This window comes from Bos javanicus, chromosome 21, assembly GCF_032452875.1.
Source record: "Bos javanicus breed banteng chromosome 21, ARS-OSU_banteng_1.0, whole genome shotgun sequence".
Classification (NCBI taxonomy): domain Eukaryota; kingdom Metazoa; phylum Chordata; class Mammalia; order Artiodactyla; family Bovidae; genus Bos; species Bos javanicus.
In genome coordinates this window covers 67,039,896-67,055,011 of record NC_083888.1, presented here as the reverse complement: position 1 = coordinate 67,055,011, position 15,116 = coordinate 67,039,896, and the positions used below count along the sequence as shown (strand labels likewise).

Here is a 15,116-nt window from a genome sequence, read left to right as displayed (position 1 = left end):
TGGGGGTGTGGAGGAGAGCTGGGGCCAGCTGTAATCACAGCTGGGCCCTTCGAGGTCAGTTCCAGGAATACGAGAGCCAGTTCCCACTGTGCCCGATGCATGGAGCTGAAATGTCACCATCCCCCTCTTCTGTAAAGGACTGTGGGGGACGTCAGACAGGTTCGTGATCACCACCTCCAGGTAAGGAAACTGAAAGGTGGAGTGAGGGGCCTTGGCCCACAGCAGACCCTCCCAAAGGTCACGCTCACAGGTGAGAGCTGGGCAGGAGGCGCTGGGGGACAGAGTCTGCCAGACCCCAAGAGGCTGAGAAAGCCTCTCCAAGAGAAATCACTCCACAGCCACTTTTGAAATCAGTTTTATATTAAGCTATATAAACCAACAGTTTGTTCCTAAAAAACATACAAAAGCACACTATCAAAAAATAATAATAACATCAAACATGCAAACTTCTACAAACGTACAAAGGCCTTCATGAACCATTTACTCGGGCCAATTTCTGGCCACAGTACCTGGAAAGAGGGGGACAAGTCCACGAGGGCCGGCTACAAACCCAGTCACAGAGGGGCGTTCCCGCAGGCACAGGCGGGGTGGGTCACGCCTGCATCTCAACTGCCCCAGGCCGAGGAGGATGAGTGAACCTTTGCTTTCCTGGGTAGGATAAGGCACTCCACAGGGCAGGGGATGGGTGATGGCTGCGGGCGGCAAAATAGTGTCCACCCCATAAAGATGCTCACATCCTAATCCCTGGGACTGTGACTATGTTAGTTTCCACGGCAGAGGAATTAAGGTTGTCAGGTGGAATTAATAATCAGCTGACTTTAACATCAGAAGAGGATCCTGGAGTTCCTGGGTAGGTCAAAGGTCATTGTCTGGTGGGTTAAAGGTCACCACCAGGGGCCTTAAATCAGAAGAGGGAGTAGAAGGGGAGTCCTGAGACCTAAAAGGATTTGACTGGCCGTTGCTGGTTTTGGAAATGGAAGGGGGCCACGAGCCAAGAAATATGGGAGGCTGGCCTCTAAAAACTGGAAAAAGGAAGGAACTTCCCCACCAGAGCTTCCAGAGGAACCGCCTGGCTCAGCCCACCAGACCCACATCAGACTGCTGACCTCCAGAACTGAAAGCAAGGTCTCGTTTTAGGCTCCCAAGCTGTGGAAGTTTGTTAGCCTGGCAACAGGGAACTGACCCAGAGCCAAAGGGTCAGGGGTCAAGATGGCCCTGCCCCGACCGCAGCCTGACTTCCAGGGGAGGACCCACAGAGGCATCCCCGGGTCTGCACCTTGTCAGGGGAGGCAGACCCCGAGAAAACCCAGCAGGTCCTGGCCCTCCCAGGCCCATCCTCAGGGGACACCTGAGGGGAATCAGAGAGGGGGTTAGAGGCTCGGACACTGGCTTTGCCCCCACTTGCCCTGTCATCCCACAGGCCCTTTTCGAGTCCCCCCACGCCTTCAAGATAAGAGCTCATCTTTCCCTTTTTCCTCCTCCACTTCTTCCTTCTGTTCTACTCAGAGGCTGAGGCCGGCTCGACGTGATCCTGTACCACAGCAGGCAGAAGGGGTGAGGCTCGGGCCCCGGTCAGGAGATGGGGAGACTGGAGACCCAGCCTGAGCAGGGCAGTCCTCAGGCAGGTGTGGCAGGACCTCGCGGACAGGCGGTGATCCCGGAGCTGGGTCCCCGAGCCACACACCCTCCTCACCCCTCCTTCAGGGCGTGCAAGCTCCACTCTCATCCACAGAGCTTCCCCTCCACGGCTCCTGCCCCACAGGAGGGGTCATCAGGACACAGCTGTTCCAGTTCCAGCGGCTCAGGGGCCAACTCCTCAGCCAGGCCTAGGCAGAAGCGGCAGCAGAAGGCAGGACACCTGGAGGGGCCGCGTGGGGCTGTGACGCTGGTGCTGGTCTGACGGGCCCAACATGGAGTGGTGCCCCATGATCGCCAGGCCCTCCTAAGGAGATCAGTATACAGGGAAAGATAACCAACCTTTATAAGTGAAAATAGGGCCTTGGAGGGCTCGTGTGCCCCTGTGTTGATGTCCAGAATGCTCCGGATGCTCTTGGCGTCACTGCTGGACAGGTTCCCCTTGATGGTCAGGATGGCACTCAGGTGGCCCTTGCTGGCAAAGACATGGTCCCGTCAGTGCAGCCCGCTCACCAACACCCCTGCTCACACCCCTCCCCAGCTCCCAGACTCCTGGCTGGAGCCACAGGGGCCGGCAGCCAACGCCCCTGCCTAGGAGGGTGCCCCGTTCTGCTTAACCCACTGCGCTCGGGTGGCACCAGCCGCAGTGCCTCCAGAGGGTGCCAAGCTCCTGCCCGGTCCAGCCTTTGCACTGGCTGTTCCTCCCAGAATGCTCGTCCCCAGGCCCTTGAGGTAACCAGCTCCTTCTCACCCCTTAGCACTTAGCTAACATGTCACCTCCCCGTCAAGAAGCCACCTGCCAGTACAGGAGACACGGGTTCGACCCCTGATCTGGGAAGATCCCAAATACCACCAAGCAACCAAGCCCTTGGACCACAGCTATTGAGCCTGTGCTCAAGAGCCCTCAAGCCCTCAAGCCCGCGCTCTGCAGTAAGAGGAGTCACTGCCATGAGAAGCCCGCGCTCTGCAGTAAGAGGAGTCACTGCCATGAGAAGCCCGCGCGCTGCAGTAAGAGGAGTCACTGCCATGAGAAGCCCGCGCGCTGCAGTAAGAGGAGTCACTGCCATGAGAAGCCCGCGCGCTGCAGTAAGAGGAGTCACTGCCATGAGAAGCCCGCGCGCTGCAGTAAGAGGAGTCACTGCCATGAGAAGCCCGCGCGCTGCAGTAAGAGGAGTCACTGCCATGAGAAGCCCACGCTCTGCAGTAAGAGGAGTTACTGCCATGAGAAGCCCGCACGCTGCAGTAAGAGGAGTTACTGCCATGAGAAGCCCGTGCGCTGCAACTCGAGAGCAGTCCCCACTTGCTCAGCTAGAAAAAAGCTCGCGTAGCAACAAAGACCAGCACAGCCAAAAGTAAACAATAAAAACTGTTTTAAAAAGTCACCTCCCAGAGAGGATTTTCCAGCTCTAAAGTCAGCACCTCCCGCCATTCACAACCTTGGTTAAACAATCTTTAAAACTTGCAAATAGTACTCCTTCGCCGGATGACCTCATCATTGCTAACCCTCATCTGACTATCTGTCTGTCAGAAGGCCTGGTCTGTCTTGTACCTCCTCGCATCCTGGTGCCTAAACACAGCCGGGTAGCTAGTAGGAGACCACTTGATAACTGTTGGCCGGCTGGGTGGATACAAGGATCCATGAATGGATAGACGGATAGGTGGGCAGGTGGATGACTAGATGGGTGGATGGATGGATAGATCGAAGGACAGACAGATGGGTAGATGAGTGCGTGACCAGATGGCTGGATAGCTAGATGGGCGTCCAGATGGGTAAGCGGGTGCCTGTATGATGGGTAGTTGGACGGGTGAGTGTGTAAGTGGATGGGTGGCTGAACAGGTGGACTAGACCAGCCAGCGGTTGGACCAGGCTATGCTGGTACAGGCCGGCCACACCAGAGGACTCAACCCACAGAGACTGCTGCCCTGGCTCACCAGATCCTCAAGCAGTCAGGGATTGAGCCTCCACTGTAGAACAGAGGCCCCAGGACACAGGTCAAGCCTCTGAGGACCCCTAGGCTGACCGGCGGACCCCAGCTTCACTACGGACGTGCCACGGCCTCCAGCAGGTCCGTGGTCCCTCTGGTCTCAGATCCCCCTCTTAAGGAAATTCTCAGAGGATGCAGTGTGGAGCCGAATGCCTGGCTTTGCTGTCTCGGCTCTACGACTGACCAGCTGCTTTACCCTGGACACATTCCTCACACCCCCCAGGTCTCACCTGCACGACGGGGATGAAGAGTTTCAGCCCCAGCAGGCAGCAGCGAGGACCGAGTGAACAGCTGCTGTAAAGATCTGGGCACAGTAGCCAGTATCTATCTGCGCTCTGCCCACCCTGCAGGGACTCACTCTGCATCCCCCACAGGCTCTGACCGCAGCAGGTAATCACAGGGCCACACTGCCTTCCCCGGGTGCTCGGAGGCCCCGGTTCTCACCTGAAGTCAGGGTACAAGGTGGCGTAGCTGGCCACCTCAATCTTGATGGCACTGGGGTCTTGCAGGCGAATGATCTCTGCGAGCCTGGGGAGGGCGTCGTGCAGCCAGGTGGCTGGGGAGCCCTGCAGGCACAGGCTTTGTTGAGAGAGGCTGGCCCTGCCCAGAATCGTGCCCAGGGGCCCAGAGAGGCTCAGGTCGGACCTGATCAGGTTTGAAGAGGCCCAGAGAGGATGTCCTAGCCCGTGAAGAGCTTGGAGCAGGAGGGCAGCCCACCGCCATGGGAGGTTGGGAGGGGGGGTGGGGGCTTACATTCTGGGTGCAGAACTGCTGGATGAGCTGGGCGTTGGCCTGGACGTGCCCCGCCAGCTGCTGCTGCTGCTCTGCCGTCTTGAGGACCAGGCGCCGCTTGCAGAGGCGGGCGATGTACTCCTTCACCAGGTGCAGGTGGACCGCCTCCAGGAGCTCCTGGGTGGGTGAGTGCGCAGGGCCATGGGAACCCACCACCTCCCTGAAGGCCAGGGTCCAGGGAGGGGCGGTGGCCAGAGCAAAAAGCGCATCCGGGTGTGCGCACACACACGTCTGCCTGCGTGTCCCCCGCCGGCAGCCCAGCACCCCCTCACCTCCCGGAAGCAGTCCTGCAGCTCTGAGAACTCAGGCATCCTCTCGGCCACGGCGGAGACAATTTCCTCCAGGGTCTGCTGGGGGGCAGCCCAGCGGGTCTGCGTGAACCTCTTGAACAGCGGCTGCGAGAGAGGGTCAGGCTGTGTGGCCACACCCGGCAGAGGACGGGCCAGCCCAGTAGACACGCACGCACAGACACGCACAGACACACACGGGGCCAGGACAGGGGTCGGGTTATATTAAAGACTCCCCGGGCGCTCCAGCAGGAAGTGGAGGCCGGGTCTGGGTCCCCTTCTCCAAGGCCGACCAGCCAGGACTGCCATCTGCCTGCCCTGAGGCCTTCTCCAGCATCTCCCTCCTTGGATAAATAAATTCCTGACTAAACAAAGCCCTGTGCTTGGCTGGGCCTATGACGATGACCCTGCCGAGTCATCCAGGGTCACTGCTTGGCCACCCGCAGCCTCCAGCACTAGACTCAGCACTGCCGGGGGGCAGGAGGCTGGACTACCTTCAGGTCCCCAAACAGGCTCTGGAGCAGGGTATCAAAGCCATGGCTCTTGAGCTCATTCAGGGGCCTCAGCAGGGAGCTCCGGAGGTCTGGCGGTGTCTGCCACTGCTGCTCCAGGGACGTCCTGGAAACACAGGAGGCAGGGAGGTCACGCCAGCCCCAGCCCTGCCCGGCCTGCAGCCCTAAACCCAGAGAGCCAGGGAGCCCCAGGCGAATCTCCCTAAACCATCGCTCTAGAACCCTCCCTGGCTCCCCAGGCCCGGTGGGAGCAAGACCAAGACACTCCATCCAGGCTCCCTAGGCGGGACCCAGCCTTCCCACCTAACACCCACCTAACACCACATCCTGTTCTAACTGAGGACAAGTGGCTCAGCCTCTCCATAGCTCAGGGTGCTCATGGATCAGTGGACACAGTCACTGTATCTACTTAACGAGGTTGCTAACAGGATGAATGAAGCCCTGTGCGTGAGCGCCTGACCCACCGGCACTAGACAAATGTTCGCTGTTGCAGCTGTAAGCCTTGGTATTTCCTTTCCACCCTGCTTATTTTAATTCAACATCTCTGCTTAGGCTGCTCCTCCTCCCTCCCCCATCCCCCATCCCAGACACCTCCCCCTTCCCCTCTGCACCCCCACCCCCCTCCGGCTTCCAGGCCCCTCCACCAACACAGGCAGGCAGCTGCAGTGACTCCCCCCACTGCCCAGCGCCCTTACCGGAAAGGGAGGCAGTTGTTGATGTTAGCGATGACATTGGCCCTGTAATTGCGCAGCTGTCTGCATCGCTCCAGAAATCCATCAAAGGCGCGCTGGTAGCTGGTGAAAGGGAAAGGGCACACGTAGGAGCAGCACAAACACTGGGGCCCAAGGGAGGAGCTGGGGCTCTGAGAGAGGGGGCGGCAGGGACCCCTCAGCCCTCAGCCCCGCTCCGGGCATGCATGCCCATCACCCACCTCCTGAGGAACCTGGCCAGCTCTTCCAACAGCAAGGGCTTTATCTGCGCGCCCAGGTCCAGGGTGATGCTCTCAGCCTTGGCCTGGCCCTGGGAGATGATCTGCAGGGGTTGGGGGTGAAACTGAGCAGAAGCCCGCCTGCTCTAGGGCTGGGACAGGGGTGGGCATGGGTAAGACATGGTGCAAGGGGGTGTGTGCTCAGTGGTGAGTGCGTCTGCCCACAGGGACGAGGCTGGTGTGGGCGGGGCAGCGGGCGCTACCTGGATGATGTGGATGGCCAGCTCACTGAAGCAGCGGCTGTTCAGCCTCAGTGGGGCCTCATCCTTGGTCCAGCTCTTGGACTCCAGCTCCAGAGCTCGGGCCATCAGCTCCCTCACTCTGGTCTACAAGGGAAGAGGGGCCCGTTCAGGGTAGGGCGAAGCCCACAGGGGTATCCCTGCCAGGCTCCCTGCCCCCCCTGCCCCCCCCATTTCCTTCCCTCTCCCGCTCAGCCCCGCCCAGCACTGGCCCTGGACTCACCACCTCGTTGGAGAGGAACCTGGCCTCCAGCAGCCGGATCTGGGTTGGGGGCAGGAGGGTCCCCAGTCTGACTCCCTGCAGCTCAGGCGCCAGCTTGGGGCTGTTGAGGATGTCGCTGTGGGCAGATGGGCTGGCGTGAGGAAAACCAGCACTGTCCCCCCACCCCCAGCCCCCGCCCCAGCCAGAGCCCTGCACACAGCTCAGTCGCCTTCCCTCCTGTGCCTCCACTCCTGCCTCTCCATCTCAGTTTGATCCAGGCCCTGAAGCCCGGAATCACCCTGCCTCCGTTCACTCTCTCAGCCCCGTCCACTCTTACTCCGGGTTATGCTCCCGAAACCCATCAGCCTCAAGCTACCCTGCCAGAGGCACCCTACAGCCCAGCCCCCATCTCCCGCCTGGCACACCGAAGGACTCTCCTCCCAGGCTCCTTGCCTTGCCTCCAACAGTCCCTTCTCCCCACTGTGGTGGGCAGAACCACATTTCCTGTCTGATCTCCCTTCTCTAAGGGCTCCCTGCTCCAAGGGCTCCCACTCCCCTTCTCACCCTCTGTCTCCTTCCCACCATCCCCCACACTGCTCCCACTGCATCCCACCAGCCTTGCCCCGCCTTCCCCACCAGACCATCTCTGCTGCCCCCAGAGGAGGGCCAGTCCCAGCAGGAAAGGCTGTCTGCCCCTCCCCGACCTCACCCTGGACGGAGGCATATCCACCCATCCTTGTGGTGATTCCCTTGGGTCCCAGAGCCTCCTGGGGACTGCCCAGCCCTGGCACTTCCTCAGGGCCTTTGTCTGCCCAGAGGCTCAAGAATAGCCCTTTCTGCTACCCGGCACCCGCACCCCCATCCCTATGCGCTGTGTCCCTTTGCTCCCCAGACTTCTGGCCACACGGGCCTCCATGGAGCCACCCTGGTCGCCCCCTCTCAGGGCTCAGCGTCACGCTGCACTGACCCCAGGGGGCCCCAGGTTAAAGCCCCTGAGGTCACTGGGACATGAAGGTGAAGGAGCAGAGGGGACAGGCCCGGCACTTCCTGGTGAGTCAGGACCAACAAGAAGGATCCGGCTTGGCTAGCGGGCCTCTCCGGCATCCCCTGCCCTGGCCAGCTCCCCTGCTCTCCTTGGCTTCTCACCCACCACCCCCGCCTGGTCCTTCCTTGGGCCCCTGCTGGAGGCTGAGCCACCAGCACCAACCGAGACCACTGACATCCCTGAGAGCCTCAGACATCGCTCACAGGGCCTACACCCCAGGCTTCCTGCAGGTTTTACGCTACAGGCGGGGCCAGCCCCTACCAGAAACCCCGAGCCGATCCACACTGCGGTTTAAGTCTCTCCCCACCCAGCTTGTACGAATGGCAGACATGCTTGTTGCAGTACAATAAGGGAAAAAAGAAGAAAAGAGGTGTTGTGCTGTTTTTTTCCTCCAGTTCTTTACCTGTTCCTGATCTGCAGTCTGTAACTAAGTTTCTTTATCAAAAGATTAAACCTGATTTGAGAATCACATGCTGCACCTATCGTCCCCTCAAAACATTTTGTATCTGGGGCTCAACTTCATAGCGCCCTCTCTGCAAACCACCCCTTCGAGTTGTTCTCTCCTTCTGAAGTCCACAAAACACAACGGACCCAAACTGGACCAAAATGGCAGCCAGCAGACTGCAGGACCCGAATTACCAGGCTACTCAACGCCAGCCTGATGACTGGTTTTGAAACAGCGTGAGGAGAAGCACACAGGATCCTCACCCCTCTGTTCATTTCCAACCCCAGACTGCGAGCCCCCAGCGATATGATCCCCTAGGTTCCCCACGGAGGCAGGGACACAGTACTGGAGGCAGGAGCCTGCTGTGTTCTTGCCTCTGTCTCCGGATTTTCTTATCCAGCTTTGGTGGGCAGAGAAAGCCAAGATACTGGCAGCAACATGCTCAGGGATGCATGGGGTCTGAGTGTATCAGGGGATGCCCGCATCTGAATACAGTTGGTACTAGGGATTCTCCACGACAGTACCAGGTGCCTCCCAAACTGAGAGCTGCAGGCCTTGGTGGCCAGAACTCAGCTCTGCCACTGGGGGAGACTCTGCACAACGGGGATTTCCCCAACAGGCCCAGTGCCCCCCATCCTGCCTGGGAGTGCTCCCTAGGCCTGCTGGGTGTTGAACCACAGTGCTCCCAGAAGGCCTCCCAGCCCAGCCTTGGGCCCTGTAGGGCAGCTCCCTTTGCCAGGAACACCATCCCCCACTGCCTCTCCCAGCTTGTCCTCGCTTCCCCCTCCCCTGACTTCCTTACTTCTGTTAGACTGTCAGCGGCCCCAGAGCAGGGCCGCTGCCTCCTGAGGCAGGTAGAATCCTGCACCTCCTCCTCCGAGCTGGCTTCCTGGGCTGACGCAGGCCAGGCCAGGCCAGGGCCCCTGCTCCTGGCCACAGCCCTTCCTGACTCTGGATCACAGGCGGCTTCACCCCCTAACCCAGACTGGAAACTCAGGAATGAAAGATGAGGTCCTTGCCCCCATTCTCTGTGCCTCAGATTCCCCAGCTATGGGATGCCGCTGAGGCCGGAGAGACTAAGGATTCCCGGGGCAAAGCAGGCCCAGCGGAGGCCCTGCCCCTTTGATTCCAGGCCCGCCTGGGCCGTTCTCCCAGGGGACTCCCTGAACTTGGTGACACCCAGGCCCTGCCCGCCTGGGGACCCCCGCCTGTCACCCCGCGCCCAGGCTCACTTGGGATAGAGGTTCTGCACCCATAACAGCAGCATGTAGGTGTCTCGCGGGCACAGCTCAAACTGCGTCAGGGCTGCCAGCTGGGACGCGAATTCCGCGTGGTAGCTCTCGGCGTAGGCGGCCACCACGCGGATGTCTGCGGGGAAGAGCGGCTTGAGGCGCTCCACCACGGCCTCCAGGTCCTCCTTCATGGTGCGGCCCATGTGCAGGAAGGTGCGCTCGGCCTCCGTGCGGCCCTCGGCGTCCGCGGCCGGCCGCCGGCTCAGGCGCTCCGCGGCTGCCTGCGCCACGCCGTCCCGCCACAGCTGCAGCCAGCCCCGGGGCCACGTGGCCGCCAGCCCCGGGCACCCCGGGGGCCCCACCGCCGCCGCCTCCACGCGGTCCTGGCGCTCCTGCTCGGCCAGCACGGCCAGCGCCTGGCGCAGCCGCTCGGGCTCCGCTTCCAGCGGCCGGCGCAGCTGCCCTAGCACCTGGTCGCGCAGCTGCGCGTAGAGCGCCTCCACCTTGCTCTGGCGCCGCACCAGCTCCTCCTCGCTCGCGCGGACTGCCGCGGCGGCCTCCTGCAGCTCCAGCTCCAGCGCCTGCAGTGGCCCCGCTGCCTCCAGCCGCCCGCGCTCCACGTTGGCCTCGAGCTCCTCCACTGCGGCCAGAACGGGGCATTAGCGCAGCCCGGGGTTCTGAGACCCACCCCCCACCCTGGTCACCTCCTCGCGACCGAGACCCCCCAAAACATGCGGGGTGTCCCAGCCCGGGCAGGGCACACCAGGCTCAGATCCTGAGATCAGGGGCAGCAGGTGAAAGCAGGGAGGGGAGGCCCTTCACGCCCGCGTGCCCTGCCCCCTCTGTCCCGGCTGAGCGGGGCATCCACTCCAATGAGCCCCCATCCTGCCCACACCCTGACCACCTGGGGAGGGGTTCCCGCCTACCTGTGGGCAGCTGAGCAGGCGGCTGCAGACTGGATTCAGACTCGCCCTCAGTCTCTGCTAAGCTGGGCTTACCCTTCTTCTTCCTGCGTTTGGTGAAGACGCTGAACACTGTGGCCAGGCCTTTCGACTTCTTCTTCTTGCCGGCCTCTTCTTCCTCCATGTCCGGGGCCACCTCCCTGGGGACCCTGGGGGAGGGGGCAGAGCTGGGCTGCTGGCCCACTGCACAGAGCGAGAACCGAGGTCCAGAACAGTCACAGAGCGCTAGAGGCTGGGCTGAGGCAGGAATCCAGCCCCAGCTCCATCCTCCGTTCTGCTGGGTTCTTTTCTTGACTCGCGTGCCTTGGGGTCCCAGAGGAATGCGATGAGCAGAAACAGGACTGCTCCCGCTGGGACCACGAGGCAGGCAGGGCCAGACCCCTATTATGACCTTGGGGGGCTCAGGTCTACAGAAACCACAGTGCCCCCCTCAAGCCCTTTCCCAGGTCGGAGGGACAAACGGCCCAAGGAGGCACAGGACTGTCTGAGGTCACACAGCAGCTCACACAGGAAACTCGCTGCACCACACCCTGCCTCCTCCCCAAGTTGGGTGACATCACCACCACAGAAGCTGGGATTTCCTGAGTGCCCATTCCATTACTTCCACACTGCCTTCCAGGAAGGGTGTTATTTTCCTCATCTCACGTAACTAGCTCTGCTGCTGCTGCTGCTGTTGCTTCAGTCGTGTCCGACTCTGTGAGACCCCATAGACGGCAGCCCAACAGGCTCACCCATCCCTGGGATTCTCCAGGCAAGAACACTGGAGTGGGTTGCCATTTCCTTCTCCAATGCATGAAAGTGAGAAGTGAAAGTGAAGTCGCTCAGTTGTGTCTGACTCTTTGCGACCCCATGGACTGCAGCCTACCAGGCTCCTCCGTCCATGGGATTTTCCAGGCAAGAGTACTGGAGTAGGGTGCCATTGCCTTCTCCCATAACTAGCTCAGAGAGGTTTAAAATGCCCTCATGGTCAATAGCTTGGAACTCAGCTCACAAGGCACTGGGTACCCCCACCATCCAGAGAAGCAGCACCCTCCCCAGCGCATTGACCGTGGGGGAAGCTAGGCCAGGACCGGTTGGGGGGAAACTGGCTGAATCGAAAGGAGGGAGCGGGGCAGGGCTTGGAAAGGGGAGCAGAGGGGAACAGGCCTCCTTGGTAACTTGAGTGAGCCATAACAGGGCCTGCCCCACCACCCATGAGTAAATACACCAAGTCGTGACTCACACAGCACGACTTCAACTTGCCCCTGCAGCAGTCCTGCAAGGCACACAGGGTGATCCACCCCTGCAGAAAGGGAAACTGAGGCGGCAGGAGGTGGGGGGTGTTGGGATTAGGCCTGTCAGACTTTCCACAGCAGTTTTTGTCAGCAGTTTTTGGTGGTGATGCAAGATGACCTGCTTCAGACCCGGGGCTGCCCCGACCCGGCAACCGGGCTCTTCTCCTCCAAGGCATAGTTTCCGGGAAAATAGCCTTGCTCCACATACAGTCCCACCAGGGACAGAGCGGGTCACGTGGCAGGAGTTGTGGGAATCCCAGTGCTCCACAGGGCCAGCCAAGGCTGAGGGCAGAGAGAACCTGCCCCAAACCACCACCGTGCCTTCCCCTTCCTCCAGTGTGGGTGCTGGAACCCCTCCTCATCCGGGGAGCTCTGCCCTCTGCACTTTGGAGACGGAAGGCACGATGGTGGGGGCTCGGGCATGGAGACCACTTGGGCCCTGGGGCATCCCACCACCTCCATCTATGGTTCCTGTTTTTGGCTGAACTGAGCAGCTTGTGGGGGGCTCAGTTCCCCTGAGGAGGGATGGAACCCGAGCCCTTGGCAGTGACAGAGCAGAGTCCTAACCACTGGACTGCCGGGAAGTCCCCCATCTGGGGCTTTAGACACATTGCTTCATCCCTGTGGCCTCAATCCTTTCTGGAAACAGAGCAGACACTCGCTTAGGGGGCTGCCAGAAGGGCTTCAAGGAGAGGGTGCATGTAAATAGCAATAATTGCCATCCTGAGGGAGTGCAAACAGGCAGGCTGGCCCTGGTCCTGCACATTTGCACTTTCTCCCCTAATGCTCCCAACGTTATACCAGGAGCTGGGGCCCAGAGAGGTGGAGTAACCTGCCCAACGTCACACAGCTAGCAAGGTGCAGAGGTGGGCTCCCAGCCCAGAGGGGTCTGAATCCACAGCCTAATCCTTTTTTTTAAAAAAACTTAGTCTCCGCCCATATCAGCCTGAAGGCGCCAGATCTCCTGTGATCGCAGAAGCTAAGCAGGGTCGAGCCTGGTTAGTACTTGGATGGGAGTCCACCTGGGAATACCGGGTGCTGGAGGCTTAAAAAATAAAAAATAAAAAATTTAAACACAGTTGATTTACAGTTGATCTGCAATCAACTAATCTATAGTAATTTTGATCACCCTGCCCAGTACAGGGGCACAGGCCGGCCACCCAGCGCTCCACACTGGGAGACGGCTGGAGAAGCACCATCTAGCCCAGGGAGACCCAGTCCCAGCTCCTCCCCCTGGGCCAATGGACAGTGGGCAGACATTGACCTTGGTGGGAGGGGGACCCTCTGACCTGCTGGAGGTCCCTAAAGGGCTCTGAGGTAGAAAAGGAGGAGGTGAGAGAGGGGACAGCGTGGCCTTGGGCACCCTGCAGCCCCTTCTTCCCCCTGAGGCAGCAATGGGGGCTCTGTGAGGACTGCAGCCCGGCCGCCAAGGGGTCCGCCCACGTATCCAGGGGCCCCATGAAGTCCAGGAAGGAAGGGGCCAGGGTCAGCAGACCAGGGAGGAGGAGGGAGAGGCTGCGCGGGCACAGAGGTGGCAGGCCGGCTGCCCCTCCCGGCGACTAGCTGCAGGGTCTCTGGCCGATCCCACCTACCCCTGAGCTCCGCTCCTGCTGGGCACAGCCTCCCAGCATCTCCTGTCACAGAGGAGGGGACCCAGCCTCAGAGAGGACCAGGCCGGCTCACCTGCTGCGGGAGAGAGCAGCTGAGACCCAAACACCCTTGAGCAGGGTTGGCCCCAGGCTGGGCAAAGGGCCACAGAGGGAACATGCCCAGGTGGAGTGAGGGGGACACCAGGTCCCTCCTGTCGCCCAGGCTGTCTTGGGCCAGCAGGTTGGGTTTCCTGTCCTTGAAGCTGAGCATCCTGCCTTGGGCAGGCTGGCCCCCGCACCCTCTCACCCCCAGCCTCATCAAGGAGCCACAGGCTCAGTGCAAGAGATGACACTCCGTCCACAAAGGAGCCCCAGGAAATGTGGGCAATGGCAAAGCCAAGCTGAGCCCAAGGGGGAAGAGCAGGGGGCGGCACAGGGGGAAGGGGGTGGCCAGGCAGAGGTGGGGCCTGGGACCCGAGCTCTGGGGGCACGCAGGGTGTCTGCTGCACAGAGGAACAGACACTGGGCAGGGCCCCACCACCACCATCCCTGGGCGCTGACAAGGGCTGGCACGTTCCAGGAACACACACACACGTGAACACACACACACATACACACACACACGCACACATGCTTCATTATCAGCAGACAATCTGGTCCTCAAGTCCGGAAGCAGCTCAAAGAGCCAGACCTCTCCCCAACCGGTGCTTGGCCCGGACAATAGAATGGCCAGGGAAACACATTGGCTCTTCGCGAGGCCTCCTGGGACCTGGTGGTGGGCAGGGTCCTGAGCACAGCCCCCCAGCCCGGGACAGGATGGCCAATGGCCAGGGCCCTGGACCTGAGCCAGCTGGGGTGCCCTGGCCTCAGCCCTCCTTGCAGTTCCTGGATCCCTTGCTGCACCCCTCATAGGAGCTGCCGTCTAGCCTCCTATTCACCCCAACTCGGCTTTGGGAAGCTGACCCCAGCCCCTCACGCTCTGCTGGGCTCACAGGAACACAGCCAGGGCACACAGAGCCACCTGGGCACGGAGGGTCCTGCCAGGAAAACCCTGCCTTTCTGGCTCTGGGCCTGGGTCTCCGCCTACATCCTTCCTGCTGCCACTCAGAGGCTGCATAGCCCCTGCTTCCCCCTGCCTCCCCCTGGGGGTGTTCCCCACTCGCGGGCCCCACCCACCTCAGGATTCACTGGTGGAGCCCCCCACCTCCACACCCAGGGTCTTTGCTGCTTTTTCATGCCAGGCCCAGGGGAACGTGAGGTCATGGGTCCCCAAACCTGGCTTTATGGCAGGCCCTTGCTTCACTCCTGGCCTGGGAGGCACAAATAGCACCCCCATTTCGCAGCTGGAAAAAACAGGTGCAGAGAGGTGAAGAAACTTGCCTACAGTCTCCTGACTGGAAAGCAAGTGGAACAACAAGGACTACGCCTGGCTCAGAAACCAGCCTGGACCCTCTGCCTGCAGCCCAGGGGCTCAGGCAGGGCCAGGCCCGTCGGTCAGGGCCGCGGCCGGGGCTGCAGGAGGGGTCTCTTTGAGGGGCCGGGGACGCAAAGCTGTCGGGGGTGGCAGGGGCTCCCTGTGGAGAAGCTGGCCAGGACCAAACCAGGGCAAGGCTTCCTGTGGCACGGCCCCTACCCGACCTCTGCCGGCCACCGGGCTGACTCGTGGGGTCAGGCTGGCCTGTCAGTCCCCTGCCGCTCCCAGGGAAAGAGGCACCCCTTGGATACCTGCCTGCCGCCCTGCCGGCTGTAGGACTTCAGGCCACCTGTGCTGGGGCCTGGCGTGAAGCAGCGCAGACCTCCATCCTGTGCTGGCCTCAGTTTCCCCACTGACACTAGGGCTAGCTGCCAGCGTCAGCACTCACACGCCCCGCCCCCACCCCACCCCTGATCACGGGGCCTGGATCCCCAACCTCTCCTCTTCCTCCTTCC

At 61.1% G+C, this 15,116-nt stretch overlaps 1 protein-coding gene and 1 pseudogene across 7 annotated transcripts; one reads left to right on the top strand and one right to left on the bottom strand.

Moving 5' to 3' along the window:
- Positions 1–337: 337 nt before the first annotated feature.
- On the bottom strand, positions 338–15,066 carry LOC133234628 (tumor necrosis factor alpha-induced protein 2-like). Of its 7 annotated transcripts, none has more exons than XM_061395437.1 (13): positions 13,191–13,842; positions 10,289–10,473; positions 9,363–10,002; positions 6,662–6,776; positions 6,403–6,525; positions 6,143–6,243; positions 5,907–6,005; positions 5,194–5,317; positions 4,685–4,807; positions 4,374–4,529; positions 4,065–4,186; positions 1,978–2,110; positions 338–1,826 (listed from the first exon to the last, which is right to left on the bottom strand). In XM_061395437.1, the coding sequence occupies exons 1-13, from the start codon at positions 13,817–13,819 to the stop codon at positions 1,701–1,703; spliced, it is 2,676 nt and encodes an 891-aa protein (XP_061251421.1). In that variant the 5' UTR covers positions 13,820–13,842; the 3' UTR covers positions 338–1,700. The 7 variants fall into 7 exon arrangements, with proteins under 7 accessions (XP_061251421.1, XP_061251420.1, XP_061251423.1 ...); XM_061395439.1 differs by adding an exon at positions 14,463–15,066 and having other exon boundaries at positions 340–2,110; positions 13,191–13,284; XM_061395440.1 differs by adding an exon at positions 14,463–15,066 and having other exon boundaries at positions 340–2,110; positions 13,191–13,281.
- LOC133234839 (5S ribosomal RNA) lies at positions 12,527–12,645 on the top strand (annotated as a pseudogene).
- Positions 15,067–15,116: the final 50 nt, after the last annotated feature.